Here is a 26,763-nt window from a genome sequence, read left to right as displayed (position 1 = left end):
CGCCATCACACCATCATCCCTACCATCACTACTACTGCAACCACCACCACACCATCATCACTACCACCTCTACTGCTACAACCACCACCACATCATCAACCCTACTACCACTACTACAACCATCACCTCATCACCATCCCTACCACCACTACTACTACAACCACCACAACATCATCCCTACCACCACATCACCATTCCTACCACAGCTACCACAACCACCACCACACAATCATCCATACGACCACTACTACTACAATCACTACCACATCATCCCTATCACCGCTATTACTACAACCACCACCACATCATCGTCCCTACTACAACCACCAAATGTTGTAATTACACTTTCAACTTTTGAAATTCCAACGAGTTGTATCAGAAATTGCTGAGATAAATCTTGGATCGCATCTCAGTAAAAATTTTAGTGAAATTCAAATTTATAGGTTATGGTCGCATGGATGGGTCATGATCTTCACGATGAAAAATTTCCTCCTTTTTAGTGACCAGTCATTCTCACCCCTGATGGCTGGGTAGCGCTGGTGGTAGGGGCTCAAAGGCCAATAGCGCTGGTGGTAAGGACCCAGTGGCACATAGCACTGGTGGTAGGGACTCAGTGGCTGGGTAGGGACTCAATGGCTTATAGCGCTGGTGGTAGGGGCTCAAAGGCTAATAGCGCTGGTGGTAAGGACTCAATGGCACATAGTACTGGTGGTAGGGACTCAATGACAATGGCTAATAGAAATAATAGTAATAGCGCTGGTGGTAGTGGGAGGGACTCAGTGGCTAATAGCACTGGTGGTAGGGACTCACTGGCTCATAACACTGGTGGTAGGGTCTCTATGGCTGGATAGCACTGGTGGTAGGGACTCAGTGGCTAATAGCACAGGTGGTAGGGTCTCTATGGCTGGATAGCACTAGTGGTAGGGACTCAGTTGCTAAAAGCACTGGTGGTAGGGGCTCAATGGATAATAGCACTGGTGGTAGGGGCTCAATGGCTAATAGCACTGGTGGTAGGGACTCAGTGGCTAATACTAATAGCGCTGGTTGTAGGGACTCAATGGCTAATTGCACTGGTGGTAGGGACTCAGTGGCTAATAGCACTGGTGGTAGGGACTCAATGGCAAATAGCACTGGTGGAAGGGACTCAATGACTAATTGCGCTGGTGGTAGGGACTCAATGGCTAATTGCGCTGGTGGTGGGGACTCGGTGGCTAATAGCACTGGTGGTAGGGTCTCTATGGCTGGATAGCACTGGTGGTAGGGACTCAGTAACTAATTGTACTGGTGGTAGGGACGCAATGTCTAATAGCACTGGTCGCAGGCAGGAACTCAATGGCTGATACTGATAGCTCTAGTTAGGGACTCAAAGTCTGATAGTTCTAGTGGTAGGGACTCAATGTCTAAAACTAAAAGCACTGGTGGTAGGGACTCAATGACTGATAGCACTAGTGGTAGGGACTCAATGGCTGATGGTAGGGATCAAAGGCTAATTAACACTGGTGGTAGGGACTCAGTGACCAATAGTGCTGGTGGTAGGGACTCAATGGCAAATAGCACTGGTGGTATAGACTCAATGGTTAATAACATTGCGCTGGTGGTAGGGACTTACTGGCTAATAACACTGGTGGTAGGGACTCAATGTCTACAAAATCACTGGTGGTAGGGACTCAGTGGCTAATAGCACTGATGGTAGGGACTCAATGTCTACAAAATCACTGGTGGTAGGGACTCAGTGGCTAATAACACTGGAGGGACTCAATGTCTACAAAATCACTGGTGGTAAGGACTCAGTGGCTAATAACACTGATGGTAGGGACTCAATGTCTACAAAATCACTGGTGGTAGGGACTCAGTGGCTAATAACACTGGAGGGACTCAATGTCTACAAAATCACTGGTGGTAAGGACTCAGTGGCTAATAACACTGATGGTAGGGACTCAATGTCTACAAAATCACTGGTGGTAGGGACTCAGTGGCTAATAACACTGGAGGGACTCAATGTCTACAAAATCACTGGTGGTAAGGACTCAGTGGCTAATAACACTGATGGTAGGGACTCAATGTCTACAAAATCACTGGTGGTAGGGACTCAGTGGCTAATAGCACTAGTGGTAGGGACTCAATGGCTAATTGCGCTGGTGGTAGGGACTCAGTGCGTAATAGCCCTGTTGATAGGACTCAGTCTGTAAAAGCACTGGCGGTAGTGGTAGGGATAGTGTGTAATGGAAATCAAAACTAGGCAGTAAAATTATATGTCACCACTGACAGTGAATACAATTTTATGAAAAAAAATTAAATTCCACAGTGGAACTCACTACAGTCCGCTTAAACAAACCATCTGAGCTAGGAAATATTTCACCTTAAAAGGGGGACCTATAGTCAAAAATCCGTTTTGTTTATTGCAATGCCAATATTGGTATTCCCCTGTTGTTTTTAGGTGGTAGGAGGTCTAATTTGATGACGAACACACACCATAAAAAAAATTAAATGTGCAGCAATGTGGTCTTATGGTATGACACTTGCTTTCATATCGGAAGGTCCTGGGTTCGAGTGATTTCTTGTAAAAGGCTCTTTACTCATTCTCTCACCCCCAAAAAATAAATTCCTACAGTGATGCACCAAAACCCAACGGATACCTTCCAAATTTACACACAATGTTTCCTACAGCAAGAGCAACATCATGATGGATAGGTTTAGCAAGTCTTGAAAAATTTATTTAAGGAATTGTTTTTCGATTACGATTGAAAATATGGCACTCATGAAACGACAGGAAAAAAATCCAATTTAAAAATTCAAACGACTAAATTTTAGTTTAGCCCAAAGTCAAAGCCATCATGATGCAAAACCCATCATACGAAAGATTCTGACAAATTTGAAGACAATCTGATGGAAAATAATCCAGATATGAATGAAGAATGTTAGAAAATCAGAAAATGATGCAAAATGGAATTTTGAGAAAAAACAAAATCTTTCTTTAATTTGATAAACAAGCTAATTTTTCAGACAACGTCCATCAAAATTCCAAAGTATAATCAATATATATATGGAACAAGTAAATAGTAGAATTTTGTAAATTGATCAAATTCTGAAAAAAAAATATATAATTGATTCGCTAACCCATACCACTTAGAATTTTTTGTTGTTGTTGACATCCATTTTTCATTTGTTTAAAAATAATTTGGTGGTCAATTATGATTTATAGTTAATCTCATAAACTAATAATGTGATTGATGTTAAACACACAAAAAAATCCCCCCCCCCCCCAAAAAAAACAAAAACAAACAAAAACATCTTTAATATATTTTTTTACATTTTAAAGAGGCACCCTATAGGCTAAAATTAGATGTAAAACCCTAAAACTAAAATTGCTAACATAGATGAACCAAAAACCAGCGTATAAATTTCTTTCAAATTTACACACAATGTATATTACATAAATAACTAGATAATGATGGAAGAGTTTACCACTGGTCTTGAAAAGAAATTCTTTAGAATATGTTTTTTAATTCGACTGAAATTGTGGCGCTTATCGGCAGGAAAAAAATCAATTTTTAAAATTAAAAAATCTTACATATTTAAATTTCCCCCAAAATACTTCCGTCATGATGCAAAACACACAAAAAAGATCTGAATATATTTGAAAACAATCTAAAGGAAAATGACATGTATGATTGTTAGAAAATCAGAAAATGAAATAAAACGGAAATTTGAGAAAGCACTAATTCGACATAAGCTGATCCATAAAATTTTCAAAATAATGAGCGTCATAGGACAAGAAATGACGAAAATTGAGTAGATTGATCTGTCTAAAAAATGTATAAATGATTCGCTAACCCATTCCCTAAGAAAATAAATGCTGAAAAATTAAAATATTTCCGTACTCTTTCATTTTATGGTCAGAGTTTATTTATACCTTACGAATTCATCATTGTAATCAGAAAAACTAATTATTTACCAGATTACTTATCAGTTGATTCCTTGATATATTAAAAATTCTCGAAATATGATTTCGCAAAATATGATTTGACGCACTACCCTCATTTTTCAATTTTTAAAATAGGCTTCTGCTTGTGAGATAAGTATGTAATCAACTTGAACTGCAAAATCAAATCTATTTTAGACAAGAAAACAGCTGAATGGTGATAATAGATCTAGCTCAGAATAAAAAGCAATAATTTTCTTTCGCAAACTCCTAGGAGAAAAATTTTCTTTCGCCTCCAGGAAAAAAGTCAACACCACTTGTTTGCGACTGTTGTTTCTGTAGTTCCACAAAGAGGGTTGATCTTGTTCTGGTTTGAAAAATGGAAATAAAAGAGACTTTTCATTATTAGCAATTTTAGACATGGCTATAAAATTAAAATCATTGTCATAAAATGAATTTATCATTCACATACCAATTTTTTTTAACTGGTCATCGTTCTCACCAACACAGTTGAAATTTCATTGGTTTTACATCCACAGGCCAAAACTCTTGGCAACAAACTCTATTAAGTTCATAAATGCAGTAGTAACTCAATTCAAATAATCCTTTGTCAATTTCATTAAGAAAAATGAGCATTTACACCCGAGCATGCAAATCTCAAACTTGGTTCAATGCCCAGTTTTAAACCCTCTATTACATTAGTATTGGCAAAACGAAAATCTCAAACAAACTGGACATTCCCTTGTGGTCCATTGAATTTTTTTTTCGCGAATTGTGTTGAACTGGCCGAGAAAAGGAAATTGAATAGTCTCACTATCAACTCTCGACAGAGTTCATAATAACGGAGAATTATAATCATATGAATTTTATCAAGACCACCCACATTTTCATTTACCTCCCTAAAATCCTCAAATTTGGAAAACTCGAAAACACGAAAATCTCGAACAAATAGGCGTGGTCCCAACTTGTTCGAAATTTCCGTGCTCGAGTGTACTTCATTGATCACCAATAAAAATGTAAGGACGCTATGAAGATTTGAAAACAATACTAACCAGTTTCAAAAAGTGCTTGCAGATACTCTGCTCTGCTGGCACAGATGATGGTTTGCTGATTGATAAGATTGCCACAAGACATCTTGAGCCAGCTATCTTTCTTGATTGTCAGGACACCAGTACGGTCAACTGAATTCTTTCCTGTTGGCTGTCGAAAAAAAAATTAATTAAATTCACTGCAGTGAAAATGGCACATACCAATGCCATTGCTTAAGTTAATAATTATAAATAATAATAATAATAATAATAATCATAATAATGATAATGATAATAAATAAATTGAAAAAAAAGTAATATTAATAATGATAATAATACCCTATTGTTTTTCATTATTTGACAATACTGTATATCTACAGACTATGTGACACAATGTCATTGTCATTATCAATATCATCATCATGAGGCATTTCAATCCAACTCCAAAGTTCTAAAAATCGGGTCACAGCCACTAATTAGCTTAATGCTGGAATGCCAAAAACTGGACGTTTACCAACTCCCATAATTTTAGAGTTACTGCCTCCCCCCCCCCCCCCCCCCCCCCCCCACCAACGTGCTCGGCAATTTGCAGTAACAAATTATACTTCTGGGCGAGTGGATCACAATTTGAGTTCCATTACCACTGCTGCTGCTCACTAAACTGCCCACCAGTCACCAGCCCAGTTGTTACAGTTACAGTTACACAAGTACTCTAGAAATAAAATCATCTAAGGATTAATCCATATAAAGATCACATTGGAATGCAGAACACAAGACACACGCGCCAGTCAGTAAGGCGTGTTGATATTACAAAACAATTACATTCTCATTCATTCATATTATATCTCATCATAAATATCGCCACCGCTCGAATACTTTTTACTGTCCTAGTCCTAGCCTTGACTGAGAATTTTTTTTAAAAGAAAAGAAGAAAACACAAATTCTTACCTTTACAGAATCCTGACGAATAAAAATGGTGTCAGTCTCAGTCTCCAATTGCTTAACTGCATTTTGGCAATTGTTGATAAGATGAAAAATTGTCACCAATAGCGATGGCCATTATTGAAATACTACGTATTGAAATTGATGATGCTCGTCAATCGGGAGAAAACAATCATGGCTTCGCGGTTGGCGCCACGGTAGCGTCGAGCGGAAGTCTCGATGATACCTCGTCATCAGCCACCAACACTCAAAACTTCCCGATATCGATGACCAAGGAAAAGTCGGGAATTCCCGAGAAGTAGCACTTCAACTGAGCTTTGGATGGCTTTTTTGTATTAAAACTTAAAATACATTAAATAAATTCACTTTGTATAATAATAAAACATTGATACCTATAACCATTTTGATCTATTTACGACGTTTGTGTTTTGTTAGCTGTTTAAAATATGATATAACGTCAATACCCAATACCAATGACTAGGTATTGAATGAAAGCACCGATGACTAGAGCGATGCTCGAGACTTTTTTGAGTCTCGAGACTCAAAAAAGCATCGAGACGCAAAAAAGTCTCGAGCTTCGCTCAAATCATCGCCGACGAGAGAGGGGTGAACAATGCAGACAGTACACATTGTTAGTAACGCGTGCGTCGCTCGCGCAGTATAGTCTCGAGACTCGGGACTCAATACGAGAAGCATCGATGACCGAGATTCTCGAGACGAGAAAAGCATCGAGAACTAAGTCGAGGTCGGTACCTTCTCAATACTCGATGACATGACTTCTCAAAACCTAAAGCATCGGTGACCTTTTGGTGATCCGGATGGCCTCCCCTACGCCACGGCCCACCACGGTCGACTTACCGGATGTGACCTTTGACACGACCAGGGGTCAAGGCCCCAGAATAAGTACGGCTAGACTCCTGTGCTCCCCGTACTTAATGACGTCTAGCCTGCCAGTCTACCCGTCCTTAAGTACGGGTAGCCACTTCGTTATTATTATTATTATTATTATTATTATTAGTACTATTAATATTATTATTATTATATCATCATCATCATCATCATTATTATTTTATTATTTTATTATTATTATTATTATTATTATTATTATTATTTTATTATTATTATATTATTATTATTATTATTATTATTATTTTATTATTATTATTATTAATGTGTAGTTGTCAACGATATGTGAGCTGATTTGATAAAACCCGCCGGATGTCGAATAATTTCTATCCCAGATTATTACATATTTTAATAGAGACACCATTTCTGGACAAAATGCAGTTTGAATTTTGTAATTATCTTTGTTCGGGCCGAAGTTATTAACATTTGAAGGGAGGTGGGGTCAACAATTTTTTAAAAACCAGAGAGAATCAATTTAAAAGTCAAGATATGCCTGTTACGATTTTTTGAAATACAGTTATATTATCATCATAGCAGCAGTTTCACACTACATTCATACTCAAAAATAATTTTTAAAAGCCCTCCTGTAACACAAACCAAAGATTTTGTCTTTAATTTTCCCCTTTTTTTGCCATTCTTGACTCCCGACGTGATACTTTAGGAGAAGGAGGAGGTTCGTGTGCAACTTCATCCTCGCTGGCCAATTCCTCTCTCAGTACTTTTAGTTACAATGTCGTTTGTGATTTTATTTTCATTTCCAGATATTGATATTGTTTTTAGATGTCTTATTTTGTAAATTATGATATAAAATTAAAAGAAAAATGCAATAGTCGCATGATTCTATTCATGACACATTATTTTACACAGGAAAGTAAATGGAATATTGGACTATTGTTTATCTTGTTACTCCTATTATTTGCGCAGTCGTTTTACTGACTAAATGGTGCCTTTTATTCATGCACACTGACTTGTATTCCAAAGAGCTAAGAATGTCAAAAAAGATTATGTAATTTGTTGGGGTTTAATAGCAATTTCAGTTCTCATTGCTGAATTGAGATCATCTACCTTAGAGACAGATTTTAGGTCAATTTCTAAGGTATTTTGCATCGATAAAGCTCAGAAAAAAATTCAATTCACTTATCTATAAGTTTCAAATTTTAAAATCATTCTAGGAAAATGTAGTTTGATGGATAATGAAAACGATGAAGGGAATAATTTTTAAATCATGCAGATAATCATTTTTCACACCCTTATTCGCTCTTATCTCAAAACTAGCTCATGCGACATCCAACAGGTTTTGCCAAAACAGTACACATGTTTGTGAACAATTGTGTCATATCAGTATTAATTATATCAAGGCAAAAATTGTGTGCTGAAAAGTGAATAAACCCCTAGCCTAGTGGAGGGGAACATAACAACACCCATCGGACAGATAACCCACTTTAAACAATGACAGTTACTGCTAGACTAAGCAGACTACACAGTATTACCATTGACTGTATGCATTAAAACAAAATATTCACTAGTTCTATGCACCCGATCAATCAAACTATTATAGAAAACTATGTGAAACCTTCAATGTTTATAGCAAATCTAGCTAGAACTCATAACACAGCTAGCAGTCGAAAAACAATAACAAAGAGCAGAGTGATGTCAATTTCCTTCATTCTATCGTTAATAAACAACTATCTATATTTTTCCAAGTGGTAAGTCACAAATCCCACTTTTTGATTGGTTAAAAAATCTACTGATTAATTTAGTGTGATATTACCAGAAGTATCGAAATTTGTTTTTTCACACTCCAAACAATTATAGTACTCAACTTCCTAAACAAAATGACACACAAATTTCATATTCTTAACTATAAATTCAATTTCCAGCATTACTATCACCCTGACATAATGAAAACAAAAAACAAAAAAAAAAAACCAGAAAAAAACGTGGGAATTTATATAGCACAATATCCACTAAACAGGCTAAAAGGGATCCACAGCCGACAGCAACACTTAATATGTAGGACGAGATAATATGGTGCCTGTTAGGCAATATCACATCTTTTTTCCATCAGATAATGCATTTAACGGCCAGATACCCATTTTATATGTGAGTATGGTCAAAGAATGTGTAAAAAGAGCCTTTTCCATGGACTTTACTGTGCGCCCATTAGAGTGGGACACGAACCCTGGTCCTTCAGGTCCAAAGGCAAGTGTCATACCACTAGACTACATAGCCGCACTATTTCGAGATGATGTGTCACATTTTTTATTTCTATCAAGGGAGGTCATAATGGGATGGTGAAATGTTTGAACATCAAGTTTACCTTTTAGCATCCCCGTACAATAGCACCAATAAAGAGTGTAGGGCATCTAATAAATGTGTGAGTCTGAATAGTGATACAGAAGCTTGAGGCAAAGCCAAAATGAGTACATCCCGTCCACAGGGAAGATAGGCAACGCTAACCGACGACTCCGGCAATGTCAGGAGGGAAGTTGAAGCTGCCTGACCTATGATATCGGATATAGTAGCCGTTAGAGTGATAAAGAGACCTCGTAAAGATGTGAGAACTTCTTCATCACCAGGAAATGCGTAGATTATGTCCTCCTGTGGAAACATTTGATTAGTCATTAGAGTTATTTTATACCTTTGTTCCATTCAATATCTCAAAATCATATAATAAATCGAGCTTCATGCTTTGGTGGACTGGGAACAAACTCAGAATATGTAAATAGAAGAATAAACTTGTATTGAAAATGACAGATTAGGGAGCCGGCACTGGTGTAAGAAAAAAAATCTCAAAAGAGTATGTATGAAAAAGTGCAATACAAAGCAAGAAAGAAAAATACAAGAAAAAATAAACATCACAAAAAATCAGCATGTCTCAACTGGGGAGGAGGGCTGGGGTTTTTTTCTTTCATGATTTGTCTGGCACTGTTTCATACACACTTTTTCATATCTTTTTTTTTAAATTGTCATGGTAAGCATGATTTTGATAGAAGGTAGCTGCAGTTATAATGCGATAATCTAAAATGTCAAATTACACTCTCTATTAGCTTTCTCCATCCTTGAAAATATTCAAGTGTTACAGTCAACTAATTTGTCAACTTATTCGTAGATGTAAAGAATGTACCTTCATTTTATTTTAAAGTAAGTTTGAACAGAACTTTGATAAAGCGAAGTTTCTTAAGTAGTTCTTCAGAGGCATTACGCTCATGGATCTAGAGTGTATCCCAGTTTCTATTGAATGAGACAAACAATAACAATGTCTTGCTATCCTCTGGATAGGGCGCTGATCTATCACAAAGTACTTTCTGCTAGATCTAATAGACCCAGCTACCCAATCACTGCTGGCTGAACAGGAGGTTCAGAAAAAAATATCGACTTTACTTGGAATCGATCTTGGTCCCTTTGCTTGCAAAGCGAGTGATCTACCAACTGAACTATCGGGACCTCCAAAGGTTCTTAAACGTTGATGAATTAATCAAAAATAACTTCCCCAAATGACACTCATACACTTTTCATCCATGGATAAGAAATCTATACACTATACAATTACCATCATTTGACAGGTTCTATCACATTCTTTATCTAAAACAGAGCTATGACAGTCTTCTTACTTTTAGATCCAGTTCGGTTTCATTATTGGAGGAACCGAATGTCAGGTACAATAATAGACAGGGATGCCTCGATAAATCAGATAGGATTTGGTCTAGACGTTTTCCCAGCAAGGCTTGACAAAGGTCGCCATCAGGAACCTGTAGAACATGGTGGGACGCTTTTGGCCCAACGATTCTTGGGGACTGGAATGACAGTTTTACTTTCTGGGGAAATGAAAATGTAAACTTATTAAAGACTTATTGAAGGAAGCGAAGGCCATAATGATTTTCTTAAAATAAACAATATTTAAAAGGTTGGTACAAATAAGAACTGTTGTACATAGTGCCTTTATTAACTGTCATATTCTGCAAGAGTGTCACCACCTGTGCATAAAAACAAAAAAGCAAACCTTCTGAAACAATAAGTGACCAACTCTCAATCTGTTATCATGTGGAGGGTGGAAGAATCATGGAATATTTGACATGTCTAAAAAATGATATTAGAGTTCGATCAATGTGATTTTTTTTGGAGAATGAATTCAAATTTCTTAAACTTCAAATAACCCACATTTCATAATACAAGATCTATTGATGTAAATAAAACTCAAGAACGTCATAAGCTGAAACAAAACAATCACGATTGTAAAATAATTTTTTTAAATCATTACAATCTCATGTTTTCATAAGTTGTTTGTTTTGTGTTGTTCCCTTATATATGAGTCACATCTACTCACTTTATTTTTTATCTCCATTTTATTGGCTCATTTAGGCACCTCTAGCTTTGGTTTTTCATGATGTTATTTCATCTATTCTTATTTTAAATTCTACATAATGATTAGGACAAATCACCTCATATTGTGTTTAACTCACTCAACCCTAACACTGACTATTTCCATAGTATAGATAGAATGCGCTTGGCCAAGGAGTTCACAACATTGCCATCCGGAAGTATAACGGACCAACACACAAACTCTGTGTAACCATGAACTTTTATGGTCTGGTTAATACAGTTTAGTGAGAACAACTCACAAACGCGGATGGCAAAAACAATAACAAAGGCCTGAGTGACGTCATCTGCATACTATCTATAGCCAGGTTACTCATGCCTATTTATTACATTTTTCTGAGACAAATTATAGGCGTAGTAACAAAGCTAATGATTTTAGTTTTTACATGTTACTGGTAGTTGAATAAAACTATATCTACGTACATGCTCATTCTTAACACATTTTTTCCAATTTTGAAAAGTTGCAAAATCTCTAAGATTGAGTGAGTTAAAATGTGTGCTAATCATTTTTCTAAAATCAATACTTACTTCTCTCTTTCTAAGTGATGATAAAACTTTGAAAAAATTGAGCCAGGTAACTTCTTTGTTGTTAATTTTTACTAGCATGTCACCTGAAACAAAAATGCAAAAAATGGAAACATGAAAAATGTCATGTATAATGTATTTTTTAAATCTTGGGCTTCTGCATAATGCATTCCACTAAAATGTGCTAAAAGCGTTCTAATATGAGTCTCAAGCCACTTACCATGTCGGACAAAAGATGACACTTGTACAAGTTGTAAGGAATTGGAACAATGTTTTCAACACAGACAATGCTGTTACCAGCCAGGTACTTGTACAATTAAAAGTGGTGAGAGAATGTGAAAAATGTCATGTATAATGTATTTTTTAAATCTTGGGCTTCTGCATAATGCATTCCACTAAAATGTGCTAAAAGCGTTCTAATATGAGTCTCAAGCCACTTACCATGTCGGACAAAAGATGACACTTGTACAAGTTGTAAGGAATTGGAACAATGTTTTCAACACAGACAATGCTGTTACCAGCCAGGTACTTGTACAATTAAAAGTGGTGAGAGAATGTGAAAAATGTGCCTTTTCTAAAGACTTAGCTATCAGGATTCGAGTCTGGAGCTTACAGATCTGAAGGCTAGTACCATACCAAGACCACAATGCCAACTGGTGATTTTTAAAATTAATGTAAAATGGTCTCCATTCATTTTTCTTTCATAATCTGTAATCAAGTTAGGAATTTGTAATATAAGAGTATGAGTTTATTATCTATTTTGACCAACGTGCACTTATTTTCAGGTCTGATCACCCAATTCGTTATGAGCTCATTGCTGTAATGGAAATCTCAAAAAAATGATGCAAAACGTTGTCTATTACAACAATGTTAAACTAAGCCCAAAAGTGGGTTCGGATGTCAGACCTGCAAATATGTACACTTTGATTTTGACTCATGTCAATCATTAGAATGTCTTCACAATTCATATATAAATATTCATTCAAAAATAAATCACTAACCTTTTCAAAAGGGCACTTAATATGATCTGAAACCTATCAAACAATTACAAGACAGACAACTTAGAAGAGGGAAGCTACTAAGACAAATAAACCATCATCGATATATACTGTTTATCTTCTTTGGCAGTGTTTGTGTGTTGACCTTGTGACCTCAAACAGTCACAAAAGTGACTCAAGATAGACTCTATGTTTGAAACCACCTTATTCTTAATGACATCTGATATTGATTGCATAGTGTCCTTATCTCAGCCAGTCAAAAGGTGCCGTACCAGTCTGGTCCCAGGTTCAACTTCCATTGCCATATATTTCTATCCTCTTTTGTTTCCTGGCATGTCTCTACTCTTATCATGTTTTGTCTTTATTTACACAAGTGTCTGCTCCACTTACTTTTCTGAAATAATATTTACTTAATATCAGAGTGTATGCAATGTTTCAATGGTCTCTGTGTTATATGTTTGTGCTGAGAATAGAGCCCATATATCTTAAAAAGCTGGCTTGCCAATAAACTCTTACAGGGTTTGTGTGTTGACCTGGTGACCTCGAGAAGTTGTGAGAGGGACTCAAGATAGAAACTACGTTTGAAACCACATTTTAAAAAATGGTAGGTAGCGTCAACCCCAAAGAAACCTTTTCGCAGATAGTAAAAGGGTCGGTTCCATACCAGTCTGATCCCAGGTTCAATTCTCATCTACTGTCTTTCCTGAATTAATTCCCATTAATGTTTGGTAGAAAATCAACTATGGATTTAATTATGACACAGGCACCACTTGGCTGCTTGTGTACTCATTGAACTGTGTATTGTGGCAAGATGTGATATCTACACCATGTTCATTTTGGGAAATGTCCCCTCCTCTTGAAAGACTTTAATTGGTCATTTGTATCAAATATAACTATCTTGATAGCAGCTCCATACAGAAAATATTTCCCAATTAGACTTTATTTTTTAAAATCAGATAATTATTCGTTAACGATCCACTTTGCTGAAAACTTGTTTAATGTAAAATCTTCCTGCTTTCAACAAATTGATTGGTTAATAGAATCACGTGTTATCGGATGATAACCTTACCAAGATGAGTAGACAATTCAGGCAATGATTGTCTCATAATCTTAACTTACCATCTACCAGCTATGTGGTCTTGTCGTATGACACTCGCTTTCAGATAAGAAGGTCCTGGGTTCGAGCCTTGCTAGGTGCATAGTTGAGTCCTTGGAAAGGCTCTTTACTCACATTCTCTCACCATACTCAAGTGTAAAATGAGCACCTGGCCGTTAACAGCGTTGTCTCGGTCCGAAAAAATTGTAATATCGCCTAACAGGCATCGTCTCCTGTCCTGAATGTTAAGTGTTGCTGTTGGCTAGAGACCCATTGTAAAGCACTTTGAGCACGTTTAGTGGATATTGCGCTATATAAAAGCTAAATTTGAAATTTTTTTGTCCTCCTCACCTTGCATAAGTTTGAAATACCACTTTGTATACTAAATGCCTGTCCTTGTCCATTTGGATAAGTGTCCATCATTCACAGTACATAAATAGAAATTAAAATTAATGAACATTATATCCAACAACTGTCCACCATATCAGTTGGATAAATATTTATTGAAGAGTGGTTTTCGAAAACTCCCTAACTCTGTTTTTTTTTCCATTTTGAGATATTGAGGATTATTTCCCTTTAAATTTCTCATTCGGTCTATTAATTTATCATATTCAAACTTCAATTTAACACAAATCTAAGGAAATTCTTGTGCCATTTGATGCTTAAAATAAAATTTATGTTTCAATTAACCTCATGGATGGAAAATCTCAAAAATGTAGAAAAATCAACTTCACAAGCATTGGAAAACTAGCCTATATATCAAGAAAAAGACACCAAAAAGCTCATAATAATAGAATAAAAACTAACCTCTCTGTATTCTTCCACAAGCCTGTGCTCTTGATCCTTCTGTAAGACCTTGAACGACCAATCTCCTTTGAAGTGGAAGATTATTCCAGCTTGAATTTCCATTACTATATTGGAATATAACTACTCCAAAAAGTTTTTGACACAATTCAACTCCATCAATCTCATTCCCTGAGAGACCAGACAAATCTGATACTAAGATGACATCTTTACACTGTCCAGATTCTGTGTGAGTGACGTCATCAACCTCAGTAATTGATTCCTCACTATATTTTATAGAGGTCTTTTCATTAGTAGTCTGAACAGGTGTGTGTTTGACTGTATCCAAACGAGGACTGCTGGCGAATGGTATTACTTCACCTCTTTCACCATTTCGTTTTCCATTGTGGTGTTGATGCTTGTTGAGGAACTGATGCATTTCCTTACTTTTTTGACGAAGCTCATCTCTTGAGGCAACCCTATCTTCATCTTCACTAGAATCTTTACGATGTGAAGTAATATTGTTGAGTCTAGGTCTGTTTTTCCTTTGGTCCAGGTAATCCATATCATGATTTCCACAAATGTGTGTTATCTTGGTTGCATGAATAAATCTGAGAGAAAAATAAATTGAAAATTGCTCATGATTAAAATAAATCATCCACAGTAAAATATCTCTATTAAATTTAATGTCACTTTGTCAGTGAAGAACAATAGGGAGAAGGGCACCTCTATTCGCAGTAGTACTGAGAATAGTGATTTCTTCTCTATTTGCAGCAGTACTGTGAATAGTAGATGGCGCTTGTTTTCGATATTCGCAGTACTACTGTGAATAGTAGATAGCGTTTGTATTCATTATTCGCAGTAGTACTGCAAAATGGTTTGGTCGGGTTTGTTCTGTATTTGCAATATTAGCCTACAAGCCTAGAGATTTATTGTATGGAGGATTGGGCGCAAAATATAAATAAACTACATTATTATTATTATTATTATTATTATTATTATTATTATTATTATTATTTATTATCATTATTATTATATTTTTTTAAAAATTATTGTTATTACTATTATGATTATTTTGCATTTCGTTGATGATGACGATGTGTCTTTTGTTGTATAGTGATGGTGGTGGTGATGTGGTGGTTTGATTGTAGTGGTGGTGTTGATGATGTAGTGGTGGTAGTGATGAGACAATAAGGACTATTATAATGAAGATGTAATGGTGGTGGTGGTGGTGGTTGCTGTAGTTTTGATAACAATGTGATAGCTGTGATAGTGGTAGTATTGCTGATGATGTGATGGTTGTGGTTGTAGTAATGGCGGTGGTAACAATGATGATAAGGAGGAGGATGGTGATGTGAAGGTGGTGGTTGCTATAGTTTTGATAACGATGTGGAGGTTGCTGTCGTAATTGTAGTAATGATGATGTGGTGGTGGTTGTAGTAGTAGTGGTAGTTTATAGATGGTAATTTCTATTATTAGCAGGAGCACTGACATACGAGTCATGAGCAATAGAGAGAGAGAGAGAGAGAGAGAGAGAGAGAGAGAGAGAGAGAGAGAGAGAGAGATATAGAGAGAATTCCTAGGACCTTTATAAAATATATTAAACTAACTTATTAAACTAACTGTAAATAAAACAATAAATATGGACACAACTATTCTTGTTAAAGTAATCTCACAGATAAGCTGTGATAGATTTCAAAATGTGAACGAATGATAAGTCGGAGAGGTGGGGATGGAGAAAATTTCATGGATGGATTGTGGTAAAAAAAAACAATACAAGAGACAATCTTGTCAAGTTTCAGACTTAAAGGAAAAATTGAAACGTTCAAAATCTCATGTTTCAATAATCCCTCCTTTTCTCTCCATCTCAAACTAACACACTCTCATTCAACTTCAAGTCATTCGACAACACCACCATTTTGCACAGAAAATAATGTAGTCGTGTTCAGTGGTCAGTGAGGGGACAAAATCTAATTTTCAGAGACGGGAGAGCGCTTCTACTACAGCAAATTGTGATTTTATCATGAAAATCACTATTAGCAATAGTACTGCGAATAAGCACTTCATAGTCATAGGGAGAGATAGAAAGCCCTGACAAAGAAATGAATGCTCATGATGTGAAGGTAAACTAGGTTCAGCTTCATGTTTGTCACACAAAAAAATGATTTATCAAAAACACACTTCCTGGTTAAAGCAACATGAATCAATAGCCAACTTACACTTACACCAGCTACCTGTAACGTTCGGCCTTATAATATGGAGATGTGTTTGGTGTTGTTATGGGAACTTTGAATTTGCATAAAAGACACTAGCTGCCAAATGAAATTCCATTTGAAGGAAACTTTCAAGTTCTTGTAAAATCAATTTGCCAACCCAGCAGCTCTGCTATGCTAGACCGTGCATTAAGTAAGGGAACCAGTTTGGCCTTGGCACTGTTCTATAGTATCAGTATCAGTAGTATCATCAGTCAGTGTCAGTAGGCTGAACTTGAACTGAAATAGAAGATTCTAATTCCATTGTTTGTAAAGAAGTTGTAAATACCATACTATTAATATCACTCACCATACTCATATTACATTTCCAGACTATTATCTTAAGTGAAATTAAACAAAATCACCAAGCCCAGGCCCAAGTCCAAGGCACAACAACAATTAATAATTCATCAACAGTTCCACAGGGGGAAATTTAATTCGTAGTGTTTTATGCACCTCCGTTGACGGTGTATCTTAACGGATCGTTTTTATACACCTCCGTCACACATGCGCATTCCACCCAATTTCATTAGCGATATTGTGTTTCTGTATTTGGACACGGCAAAAGTTATATTGTGACATCTGCAGGATGTTTTTGTTAATAAAGTTATATAAAAATAATAATAATTTAAAAAATCGAAATATAAAACCAGAAAATAGAAGTTGCATTGAAGGTAAAATAATGTTTTAGAAAGACCTTATTAAATATGATGAACAGTCAGGTGGCTCCGTAGCACAGTGGACAAGCTGTCAGACTCCAACCTTGAAAGTACCGGGTTCGATTCCCATTGTTGACTTTTTTTTTTTTTTGATTTACTTTGTTTTTGTTTGCTTTTTCTTCTTTCTTTTTTTTTTTCAAAACCTTTTTATCATGTTTTTAAAAAAAACTTCGATTTTAATTTTCTAAAATTATTTATTTATTTGAGATCAGTATTTGTGTGCCATGTTTCTTTTTACTTTTGATTTTTAAAATTATTGTTATATTATTCTTTAATTTATTATCATTGTACATCGGTAATCATTAAGCAGCGTTCCAAACTACAATCTAAAACTATTTAAACCTCATGGACGTATGCAGCAACAACTTTACCATCACCGCCAACGGAGGTGCATATGAACGGTGCGTTTTTGTACACCTCCAACGGAGGTGTATAAAAACGCCACCAATTTAATTTGGTCGATCTTCTACTTCTTGGTCTTTGAATTTGAATGTCTTTAAAAAAAGCAAACTTAATATATATAGGCCTATATATATATGTGGATAAATAAATGCACACCTTCAACATTAAATCACTATACCTTAATCAAGTGAAAAAATATCCATTCAATCAAGACGAGATGATTCACCCTGAAGTGAAAGTGGTGAAGCGAAGCAAACTCGAGTCGTTCGAGTTGTATCTAGGCTAGATAGATAGTCTTATTCTTAGCCTAGTAACTTGATCGAAATGTACTTGATGGATCAAAATAACAAAACACTTCTATCTGTATTTGTTTTAACACTTAGCATGTTGGAATCTCTATTTTTGCTTGATCAAACAATATAGAATTTGAATTAGAATTTTCAGTCCCAATTTTGTTTACACAAATGACCGCCATGTTGAATCCATGACTGAGACTTTCGATGTTTCACATAATAGAAGAGTAAAGAGGTCAGACGCTCTTACAATTTTTTAATCGACCAAATTTAATTTGATAAATTTTATATTTTAGGATTCAAGTGATAATTTTTTAGGTAATTGCAAATATAACTCATACATAAACTTAGTATTTCCAAGCAACAAATCAAATTAGGTAAAATCAATAACAAACCAAAGCAATCAATAATAATAATAATAATATTAATAATAATAATAATAATAATAATAATAATAATAATAAATAATAATAATAATAATAATAATAATAATAATAATAATAATAATAATAATAATAATAATAATAATAATAATAATCCATCTATTTATCTTTCCTTCATTCTCCTTCTACTCTACTCAAAATTCTCTCTTATCCTTCTCTTCCTATCTTTTTATATTCGTATTTCTCGTATTTCTCTCTCTTTCTCTCTCTCTCTCTCTCTCTCTCTCTCTCTCTCTCTCTCTCTCTCTCTCTCTCTCGCTCTCTCTCTCTCTCCCTCCACCTCTCTCTCTCTCTCTCTCTCTCTCTCTCTCCCTCCACCTCTCTCTCTCTCTGTGTGTGTGTGTGTGTGTGTATGTGTGTGTGTGTGTGTGTGGGTGTGTTGTGTGTGGAGGGGTGTTTGATCAAGAGTATAAACTATGTGTATTGTTGTGTTTGCATGATAACGTTGAGACTACTACACAGTGATAAAACGCCTTTGGATTTTTTTATTTTTTTTTGGGGGGGGGGGGTTAAAATTATTTACAACTCTAGATACGCCTCAAAGCGATATTAACCAGTTAATTGCCGTATTCTGGGGGAAAAAAACTTGTATTTTAAAGATTTATTGGCCAATATTGATCGATTTAAATGACTCTCATCATCATCATGGCTTGTCCCTTCCGCAACTGCCAACCGACATAAGTTTTTGTCCTGCGTCATCCTTCCACATTCAGTAGCTGGTTTATTCATCCATTCGCTGAAGTCTTGTTACCATCTTCTTCTTGGTCTCCCTCTTCCTCTTTTGCCATCCACATGCCTCTAGAAAAACTTCAATTGTCATGTCTCTTGATGTCCAAAAAAGCAAGTTTTGATTTCTGTGTGATCTTGATTCCCAGGGACTCTTTCACATTTTGATGTTTCTTTTGCTGTCCAGGGAATTCGGATACTTTTCCGGTAGAATTTCATTTGAAAAGCATTGATTTTATTCTCATCGTTTTGGGGTTTTTTGTTTGTTTGGTTTTTTTGGGGGGTTTTTTTTTTTGTCGTTTTTGTTAGTGATTGTCCATGATTGATATCCATATGGTACTGCTGGAAATATGCATGTTCTTAATATTTTCATTTTCAGTTGAATGTTTTCATTTTTCCATAACGTCATCATTTTTGCCAATTTTGTTAGGGGAGGTGATATCCTCCTTGTGATATCAGGGGTCGATTTTCCATTTGCCTCTATTCTTACCCCAAGATATACAAAATTGTTGACATTCTCCAGTTTTTCTCCATTAAACACAATTCAAGCTTTTGGACTTTTATCAGTGTTCATTAATTTGGTCTTTTTAGCATTTAGGAGCAGGTCTTGTCCTCACTATGTTGTTTTACGGATTGCACTAACAAGAAGGCATTGTTGACAGGAGTGCAGTGTCGTCAGCATATCTCAGATCTAAGATTGGCTTGCCATTTAATTTTGGTGCACTGTAATTTTTGTGTCATCATCAGTGGTCCCTCTCATGATAAATTCAGTGTAACGACGGAAAAGAGAAGGAGACTGGATGCAGCATTGCCTCACTCCTTTTAACTGGAAAAATAACCCTCAACTTAGCAAATAAACTCTCAAATCTGGGTGTGAAGGAAAACCCTCGGGCATCCAATGTTTGAGAGTTTTTGCTATGATGAGGGTAATTTAAATCGACTGATATTTAAAGGACGAGTTTTCTGGCCAAATGTTTAAATACGAGTTTGTTTTTCTCTAGAGTACGGCAATTAACTGCTTAAGTCGGAATGAATTAAATTAAATGGTAAATACTGAGCCCACAATCAAATTATGAAGCTTGGTTAAGAACTGTGCTCTTCTGTCTCAAATCGGCATTATGTCGAGATGACCTAGACGTCTAGTTGCTGAAAATTGAATCTATAGACATAAACGTGAAGCTAAGTGTTAATGTTTATTCGTGTTTGTGGAGAGTAATTGCAATTAACAAGTATATTTTTGACCTATCAATCCGCCGGATTTGTGACACACCCTCAAACCCGCTCGGACAAATATTATAGGAAGTTGACAGCATTCTGCTCTTTGTTATTTTTTTTTCAACCGCTATTTGTGTGGCGCTTTTTTGTTGTTGTTGTTTGTTTGTTTGTTTTGTAATTTGTTTTTGTTTTTGTTTTCATCTTATTTCTCTGTGCACAGAGCAGTGAATGGATATCTGGATCTGTTAGCTTTGACAAGAGCTGTGTACTGTGCACATCGGTTGCAAGCCATTGTTACTATCGGTTTAACGCTACTGAAGCCGGGATTGTCTCCGACTTTATGGGCATTAGGGCTTTTTAAAAAAATATTCATTTATTTATTTATCTATTTATTTATTTATGTATTGCTTTTATGAGATTTATCGCGAATGGCGTCATGAGCTCTTGTCTAGGTGCTTGTTTTGGTACTGTTTGAGTTATGTACTTTTAAAACCTTCAAGAGGACTTCAATTCACGAGTCAAACATATGCAAAATATTATTTCTATTAGCATTGAAGGCATTCTTACTGTGTAAACAATGTCCTAATTCAGTATCAACACGGACAGATAGCAGTTTCAAGCATAATACGTATAATATATTTTAGTCTGTGAAATTAACCAGTTAACTGCCGTCCTCTGGAAAGATACCTATCTAAAATTTTGGCCAGAAAACTCTCCCTTTAAATATCGATTGATTTATATGACCCCCATCTTATCAAAAGCTCTCAAACCTGGAACTTCGAGTTGTCCAAGGTTTTAAGAGTTTTTGCCAGGATGAGGATCGTATCGAAATATATTCGAAGGACGAGTTATTTTGGCCACATTTATTTTAAATAAGCGTCTGTCCAGAGTTCAACAGTTAAATGGTTTAGCGGAGTCTATGTCGTTACACTCTTTATATCAGAACAAGAAGTAGGCCGTGTTATGCATTTGTGATAATCAAATATTTGTTTGAGTGTTCGTACCTTCACATTTTTATCCAGATCTAGAAATATCTTTTCCTCGAAGTCTACACACGTAAATCATGTTTTACTTCTTGTAAGCATTCCTATAATATTCTCCTTTCTGTGAAGGTAAGTGTGTGATTTGGTTAATGATAGTGGACTCATTGTTGTAATGGAACTACTCTCAAAGCATCGCAAAAGATTGTGCATTACAACAATGTTAAATAAAGCCCATAATTGCGTTCGGTTATCCGACATGTACAATAAATGTGCACGTAGCTTCACAGCGGTTCGAATCACTTTGTATTATTATTGTGCGGCTATGTGGTCTAGTGGAATCACATTCGCTTTCCGATCGGAAGGTCCTGGGTTCGAGCCTCGCTCGACGCACAGATGAATCCTTGGAGAAGGCTCTTTACTCACATTCTCTCACCGTACCCAGGTGTAAAATGAGAACTTGGCCGTGAACAGCGTTGTCTATGTCCGAAAAAAATGTAATATCTTGTCCCGTCCTAATTGTTAAATTATGTTGCAGTTGGCCAGGGACCCCTTGTAAAGAGCTCTGAGCACGTTTAGTGGATATTGCGCTAAATAAAAGCTCATTTTAAATCTTAATTTATGATAGAAAATTCTCGTGGCCTTATCGAAACTTATAGACATGTTTCTACTTTGTGGATACTGGATTCTAACAGCAATAAAAGTGCAATAATAATTACACAGCTTAACATTCAGGCACTCTATGTTTTTATCACTAAATGTGTGGGAATACTATTCTACAATGACAAAACACATTTTTCTCAATTTTACCAGAAAACTTTTAACGTATATAAACATTAAAATGACTTTTAATGTGTTAAAGATTCTTGACTTTGAAAATATTATAAATTGCGCAATGTCAACTAAACGTACTCAAAACTCTTTACTAGGGGTCTCAAGCCAACAGCTACATATGACGTATGTAAGGTGATATTACAATTTAATTCGATAGAGTCAATGTTAATAGCCAGGTACTCGTTTTAACCTGAGTACAATGAGATGATGTGAGGAAAGAGCCTTTATCCAAGAATTCAGCAATGCGCCGCCCAGAGAAGGGCTCGAACCCTGGACCTTCCTGCCCGAAGACGAGTTCCATACCATACCACAAGACTACATCGTCGCATAGACGTCTCAGGTTTAAGACATTTTGACAAGCTAATGGTTAATTTTAACTCACTCAACCCTAAGACCGACTATATCCGTAGTTTACCAGGGTTATTTTTACCCCATGCCTATTTAGTACATTTTTCCGAGACAAATTATAGGCGTAGTATCAACGCCAATGTTTATAGTTTTTGCATGTTAATGGTGGTTGAATAAAACTGCCTATGTACTTACTCATTTTTTATACATTTTTTTCTTTTCCAATTTTGAAAAGTAGCAAAAATCTCTAGGATTGAGTGAGTTAATCAGTCAAACTTCTAGTCTATATCTTATGAAGTAAATATATTTTATACAAGGTTTTTTGTTAGTGTTCAGCAGAACAGCTACCGTGCCTTATTGTGTTGAAAGGAGCGATGAATGACACAATGAGGTTTTATAACAGGAGGTTAGTGTTAAATACTATAAGACATAGACACTAGACACCACATTCTACTGTAATATTATTAGAATTAATTGTTAAATTTTTGTTGTTGTTGTTGTTGTTATTGTCGTTGTCTTTGTTTTATGTTGTGTGTGTGTGTGGGGGGGGGGGGGGGGGGGGGGGGGGTTGTTTGGTGTGGGATTTTTTTGGTGCTGTTTAAAAAGGTATTTTTTGTTTGTTTGCTTGTTTGTTTGCAACCCAAATGCATGTGAACATACGTGCAGACGGAACGAAGCTGGCGTCACTGAGCTCTTTGTTATTATTTTTAGATAGCCTGTTCGTGATTAGTTCTCACTTGATCTGATTATATCAATCAGACTATAAACGTTAAGACTACACACTGCATTCACTTTCCTCTCCTGTCCGTCTTGCTCTCCATTTCAACTTTCCTCTCAATCGGTCTCTTGTTTTATCATAGCAAAGTGAGTGCAGCTCACTCGTTTTTTAGTTTCCGAACTGAACAGGAATCGAACGCGAACGTTTTATCTCAGAATTAAAATTTCGTCCAGTTTCTTACCAGCAAAGTGAAGCAACACACAGAGTTTAGGATAGAATCTAAGATATTGTGCTATGGTGTCAGATGTCTGGATGGATTGGCACCTGAATATTTGCAGGGACTGATTAAAAAATATGAACCCACTCGAAATTTAAGATCATCACAGTCCCAACTTCTAAAGGTCACCTCAAAATCCACTTTTCGTTAAAAAAAATTAAAAAAAGATTTTAAAAAAAAACCTTTTCATCCATTGCTCCACGCCTATGGAACGCACTCAGTCCTCGGACAAAGTCCTGTGAAAATGTATCATCTTTCAGGAAATGTCTGAAGACTGAGTTGTTCCGTAAGGCTTATTTTTTTTATGAAATAGATGTTGCTTAGATTTTGTTTCTGTATTCATGCTTATTATGTAGTGTCGTGATTTAAAAAATAATTTGGGTTTTTTTTTTAAAAACATTATTATGTAAAGCGCCGTAGAGCACGATTAACGTGGATGTTTAGGCGCTATATAAATTCAATATTTATTATTATTATTTATCATTATTAAATGAAACAAGATGTCTGATGTCAACAGAAATCACCCATATTGTCCAAGTGAGCAAATTGGAGGTTAAAATTCTTGCCCAAGGAAAAAAACGAAAGTGCCTGAAGCGAGGCTCGAACCCGGGACCTTCCGGGTCCCAGTGCAATGCTTTAACCACTCGGCCACTTCGCCATATATAAATTATAAAAACATAAACCATGAAATAATAGTGCTCAACTTTTTGATAAAAATATTACTATTTTTGTATGTATGTGGGCGGGTGAGGGTGGGTGGGGGCTTATGTGTGCGTGTGTATGTGAATGCGTATTTCTATGAAATAATTAACTCATCAATTATATAAATAATAAATATACAAATGCGTGTTTGTTAAAAAAAAAGAATTCTCTGGTCACTGAACTGACGGTTGACCCAACTTATGGTCAGAGAAGTCTAAGAGTTGTAAGAGATAACATTGATATACCCGCCATCTACATAGTTTTTTTTCGCCTGGGCGAAGATGAAATTCCCGCTGAATTGCTGAAATGCGGTACACTCTCCCTGGATCTGAGCATTGCAAACATAATGAACAAAACATTCTCAACACACAAAGACTGGGACATAAACAGCGGTGTCCTAATTACAATACAAAAACCAGGAAAAACGAAAGGACCCGTAAACAACCTGCGCCCAATAACATTACTGAATACCATAAGAAAAACACTGTCAACTATTGTCCTCAACAGAATTAGACCGAAAATAGAAAAATACCTATCACATAGCCAAAGCGGGTTTCGCCAAGACCGAAGCACATCGGACGTTGTATGGACACATAAATGGTTGGCAGCAAAGGCACTCAAAGAAAACATATCCATAACAATAACCGGAATCGATATGTCCGCAGCCTTTGATACGATCGACAGAGGAAAACTTTTGGAGATATTAACAGAAATAGTAGACGAAGACGAGCTCCGAATAATCCGATTTCTCCTCAGCAACACAAAGATACAACCAAGGATATACGGGGCCACAAAACAGACGCAGTTCGAAAGTAACATCGGGACCCCCCAAGGAGATAGTCTGAGCCCGATTCTGTTCACAATATACTTAGAACACGCTCTGAAAGAAGTTCGAAAAGTCATTCCAAAACCAACGACTCATATTGAGAATGCAATCCCTAGAGAAATCGCCTATGCAGATGATGTCGATTTTATTGGATCAACACCAGCAAATATAGACATCATACAAAATACCCTCATGAAATATAACCTCCAAGTCAATGCCAATAAAACCGAATTTACAACAATATCGAGGAACAAAGAGGAATGGAAAAGAACAAAGAAAGTCGGCTCACTAATTGGAGACACCGAGGATGTACAAAGAAGAAAACAGCTATCAAACGCCGCACTCAGTAAACTCACCAATGTATGGATTAGAGGTGACAAAATAAAGAGAAAAACCAAACTGAAACTGTACCATGCTCTTGTAAAACCGGTACTTCTGTATAACTGCGGCACTTGGGCGTTGACAAAATCCGAAGAAGAACATCTGGATGCCTTCCATCGCACACAGCTAAGAAGGGTACTGGACATCAAATACCCCAAAAAGATCTCAAATGAATCACTCTATAAGATCACAAAAGAAAGACCAATCTCCCTTGACATTTTACAACAACGATGGCAACTTTTCGGTCACATACTACGCAGGGACAAAAACATACCAGCAAACCAAGCCATGTCGGGATACTTCCAAAAACACGGGAACCTTTTCAGAGGAAGACCGATCACAACACTCCCTGTGATCCTAAACAAAAACCTCACAACACTTGGACAAAGCATTAGTCTCATAACGGCAGGGGACCTTGAAAATCTGAGAACCCTAGCAGAGGACCGGCAATATTGGAGACACCTCACACAGGAAATACTGGAAACAGCCAAGGCGACCCGATCTTTCGGTCGAGACGCGAAAGGCATCTAAGTCAAGTCAAGTCTACATAGTTGCATTCAATGGAGCCAACGGAACATTCGTTCCCCCCTTTTGAGGCAGATAGATAATAATTTATTACACAGACCAGGCGACGGTGCACTGTAGATAAAGTAGTTTTCAAGGGCGGCCCTTACCATCAGGCCTACTAAAAACCGATAACTCGATCGTTTTGTGTATCAGTGGCGAAGTGGGTAAAGTTCTGGAATGTTTTAAACCAAGAGAGACTACTTGAGCCCTATTGATACTAAGTAGTTAGAAGCTAACTGTACATTTGTTGTAGGGCGACGTGCTCTTATTTGTAGGTCTTATAACCCAATTCCTTATGTGGGCTCATTGTTGTAATGGAAATCTAGAACAGAAAATGATGCAAAATATTGTCCATTACAACTATGTTAAACAAGTGGGTTCGGATGACAGGCCTACATATGTACACGTAGCACTACATTGATAACAACAACACCACAACAACAATAATAATAATATATAATAATAATAATAATAATAATAATAATAAATAATAATAATAA

At 36.3% G+C, this 26,763-nt stretch overlaps 2 protein-coding genes and 1 long non-coding RNA gene across 5 annotated transcripts in view; 1 reads left to right on the top strand and 2 right to left on the bottom strand.

Moving 5' to 3' along the window:
* Window positions 1–18,443, bottom strand: part of LOC144970396 (protein inturned-like) — a 37,607-nt gene extending 19,164 nt beyond the window's left edge. The window contains exons 1-5 of one of the 2 annotated variants that reach the window (XM_078909981.1): window positions 18,132–18,443; window positions 14,605–15,191; window positions 11,707–11,789; window positions 10,413–10,616; window positions 9,119–9,399 (exon numbers count right to left, since the gene is read on the bottom strand). In XM_078909981.1, coding sequence (XP_078766107.1) covers window positions 9,119–9,399; window positions 10,413–10,616; window positions 11,707–11,789; window positions 14,605–15,145 — 1,109 coding nt within the window. In that variant the 5' untranslated portion in view covers window positions 15,146–15,191; window positions 18,132–18,443. Of the gene's footprint in view, window positions 1–9,118; window positions 9,400–10,412; window positions 10,617–11,706; window positions 11,790–14,604; window positions 15,192–16,203; window positions 16,293–18,131 lie in introns of those variants that run through there. The other variant, XM_078909982.1, reaches the window with a different exon arrangement.
* LOC144970397 (uncharacterized) lies at window positions 3,975–6,032 on the bottom strand. Of its 2 annotated transcripts, XR_013644945.1 has the most exons (3): window positions 5,899–6,032; window positions 4,975–5,122; window positions 3,975–4,289 (listed from the first exon to the last, which is right to left on the bottom strand). It is a non-coding gene; the product is annotated as an uncharacterized LOC144970397 (long non-coding RNA). The 2 variants fall into 2 exon arrangements; XR_013644946.1 differs by lacking the exon at window positions 5,899–6,032 and having other exon boundaries at window positions 4,975–5,130.
* A 2,973-nt stretch (window positions 18,444–21,416) lies between the features above and the next one.
* LOC144970395 (uncharacterized) overlaps window positions 21,417–26,763 on the top strand; it is a 14,898-nt gene continuing 9,551 nt past the window's right edge. The window contains exon 1 of the mRNA XM_078909979.1: window positions 21,417–21,742. The gene's annotated coding sequence lies outside the window, so the exon portion shown is untranslated. The remainder of the gene's footprint in view (window positions 21,743–26,763) is intronic.

The sequence above is a fragment of the Berghia stephanieae genome, chromosome 4 (genome assembly GCF_034508935.2).
Source record: "Berghia stephanieae isolate SIO BIC M18660-M18661 chromosome 4, UCSD_Bste_1.3, whole genome shotgun sequence".
Lineage (NCBI taxonomy): Eukaryota > Metazoa > Mollusca > Gastropoda > Nudibranchia > Aeolidiidae > Berghia > Berghia stephanieae.
This window is presented reverse-complemented; position numbering and strand designations above follow the sequence as displayed.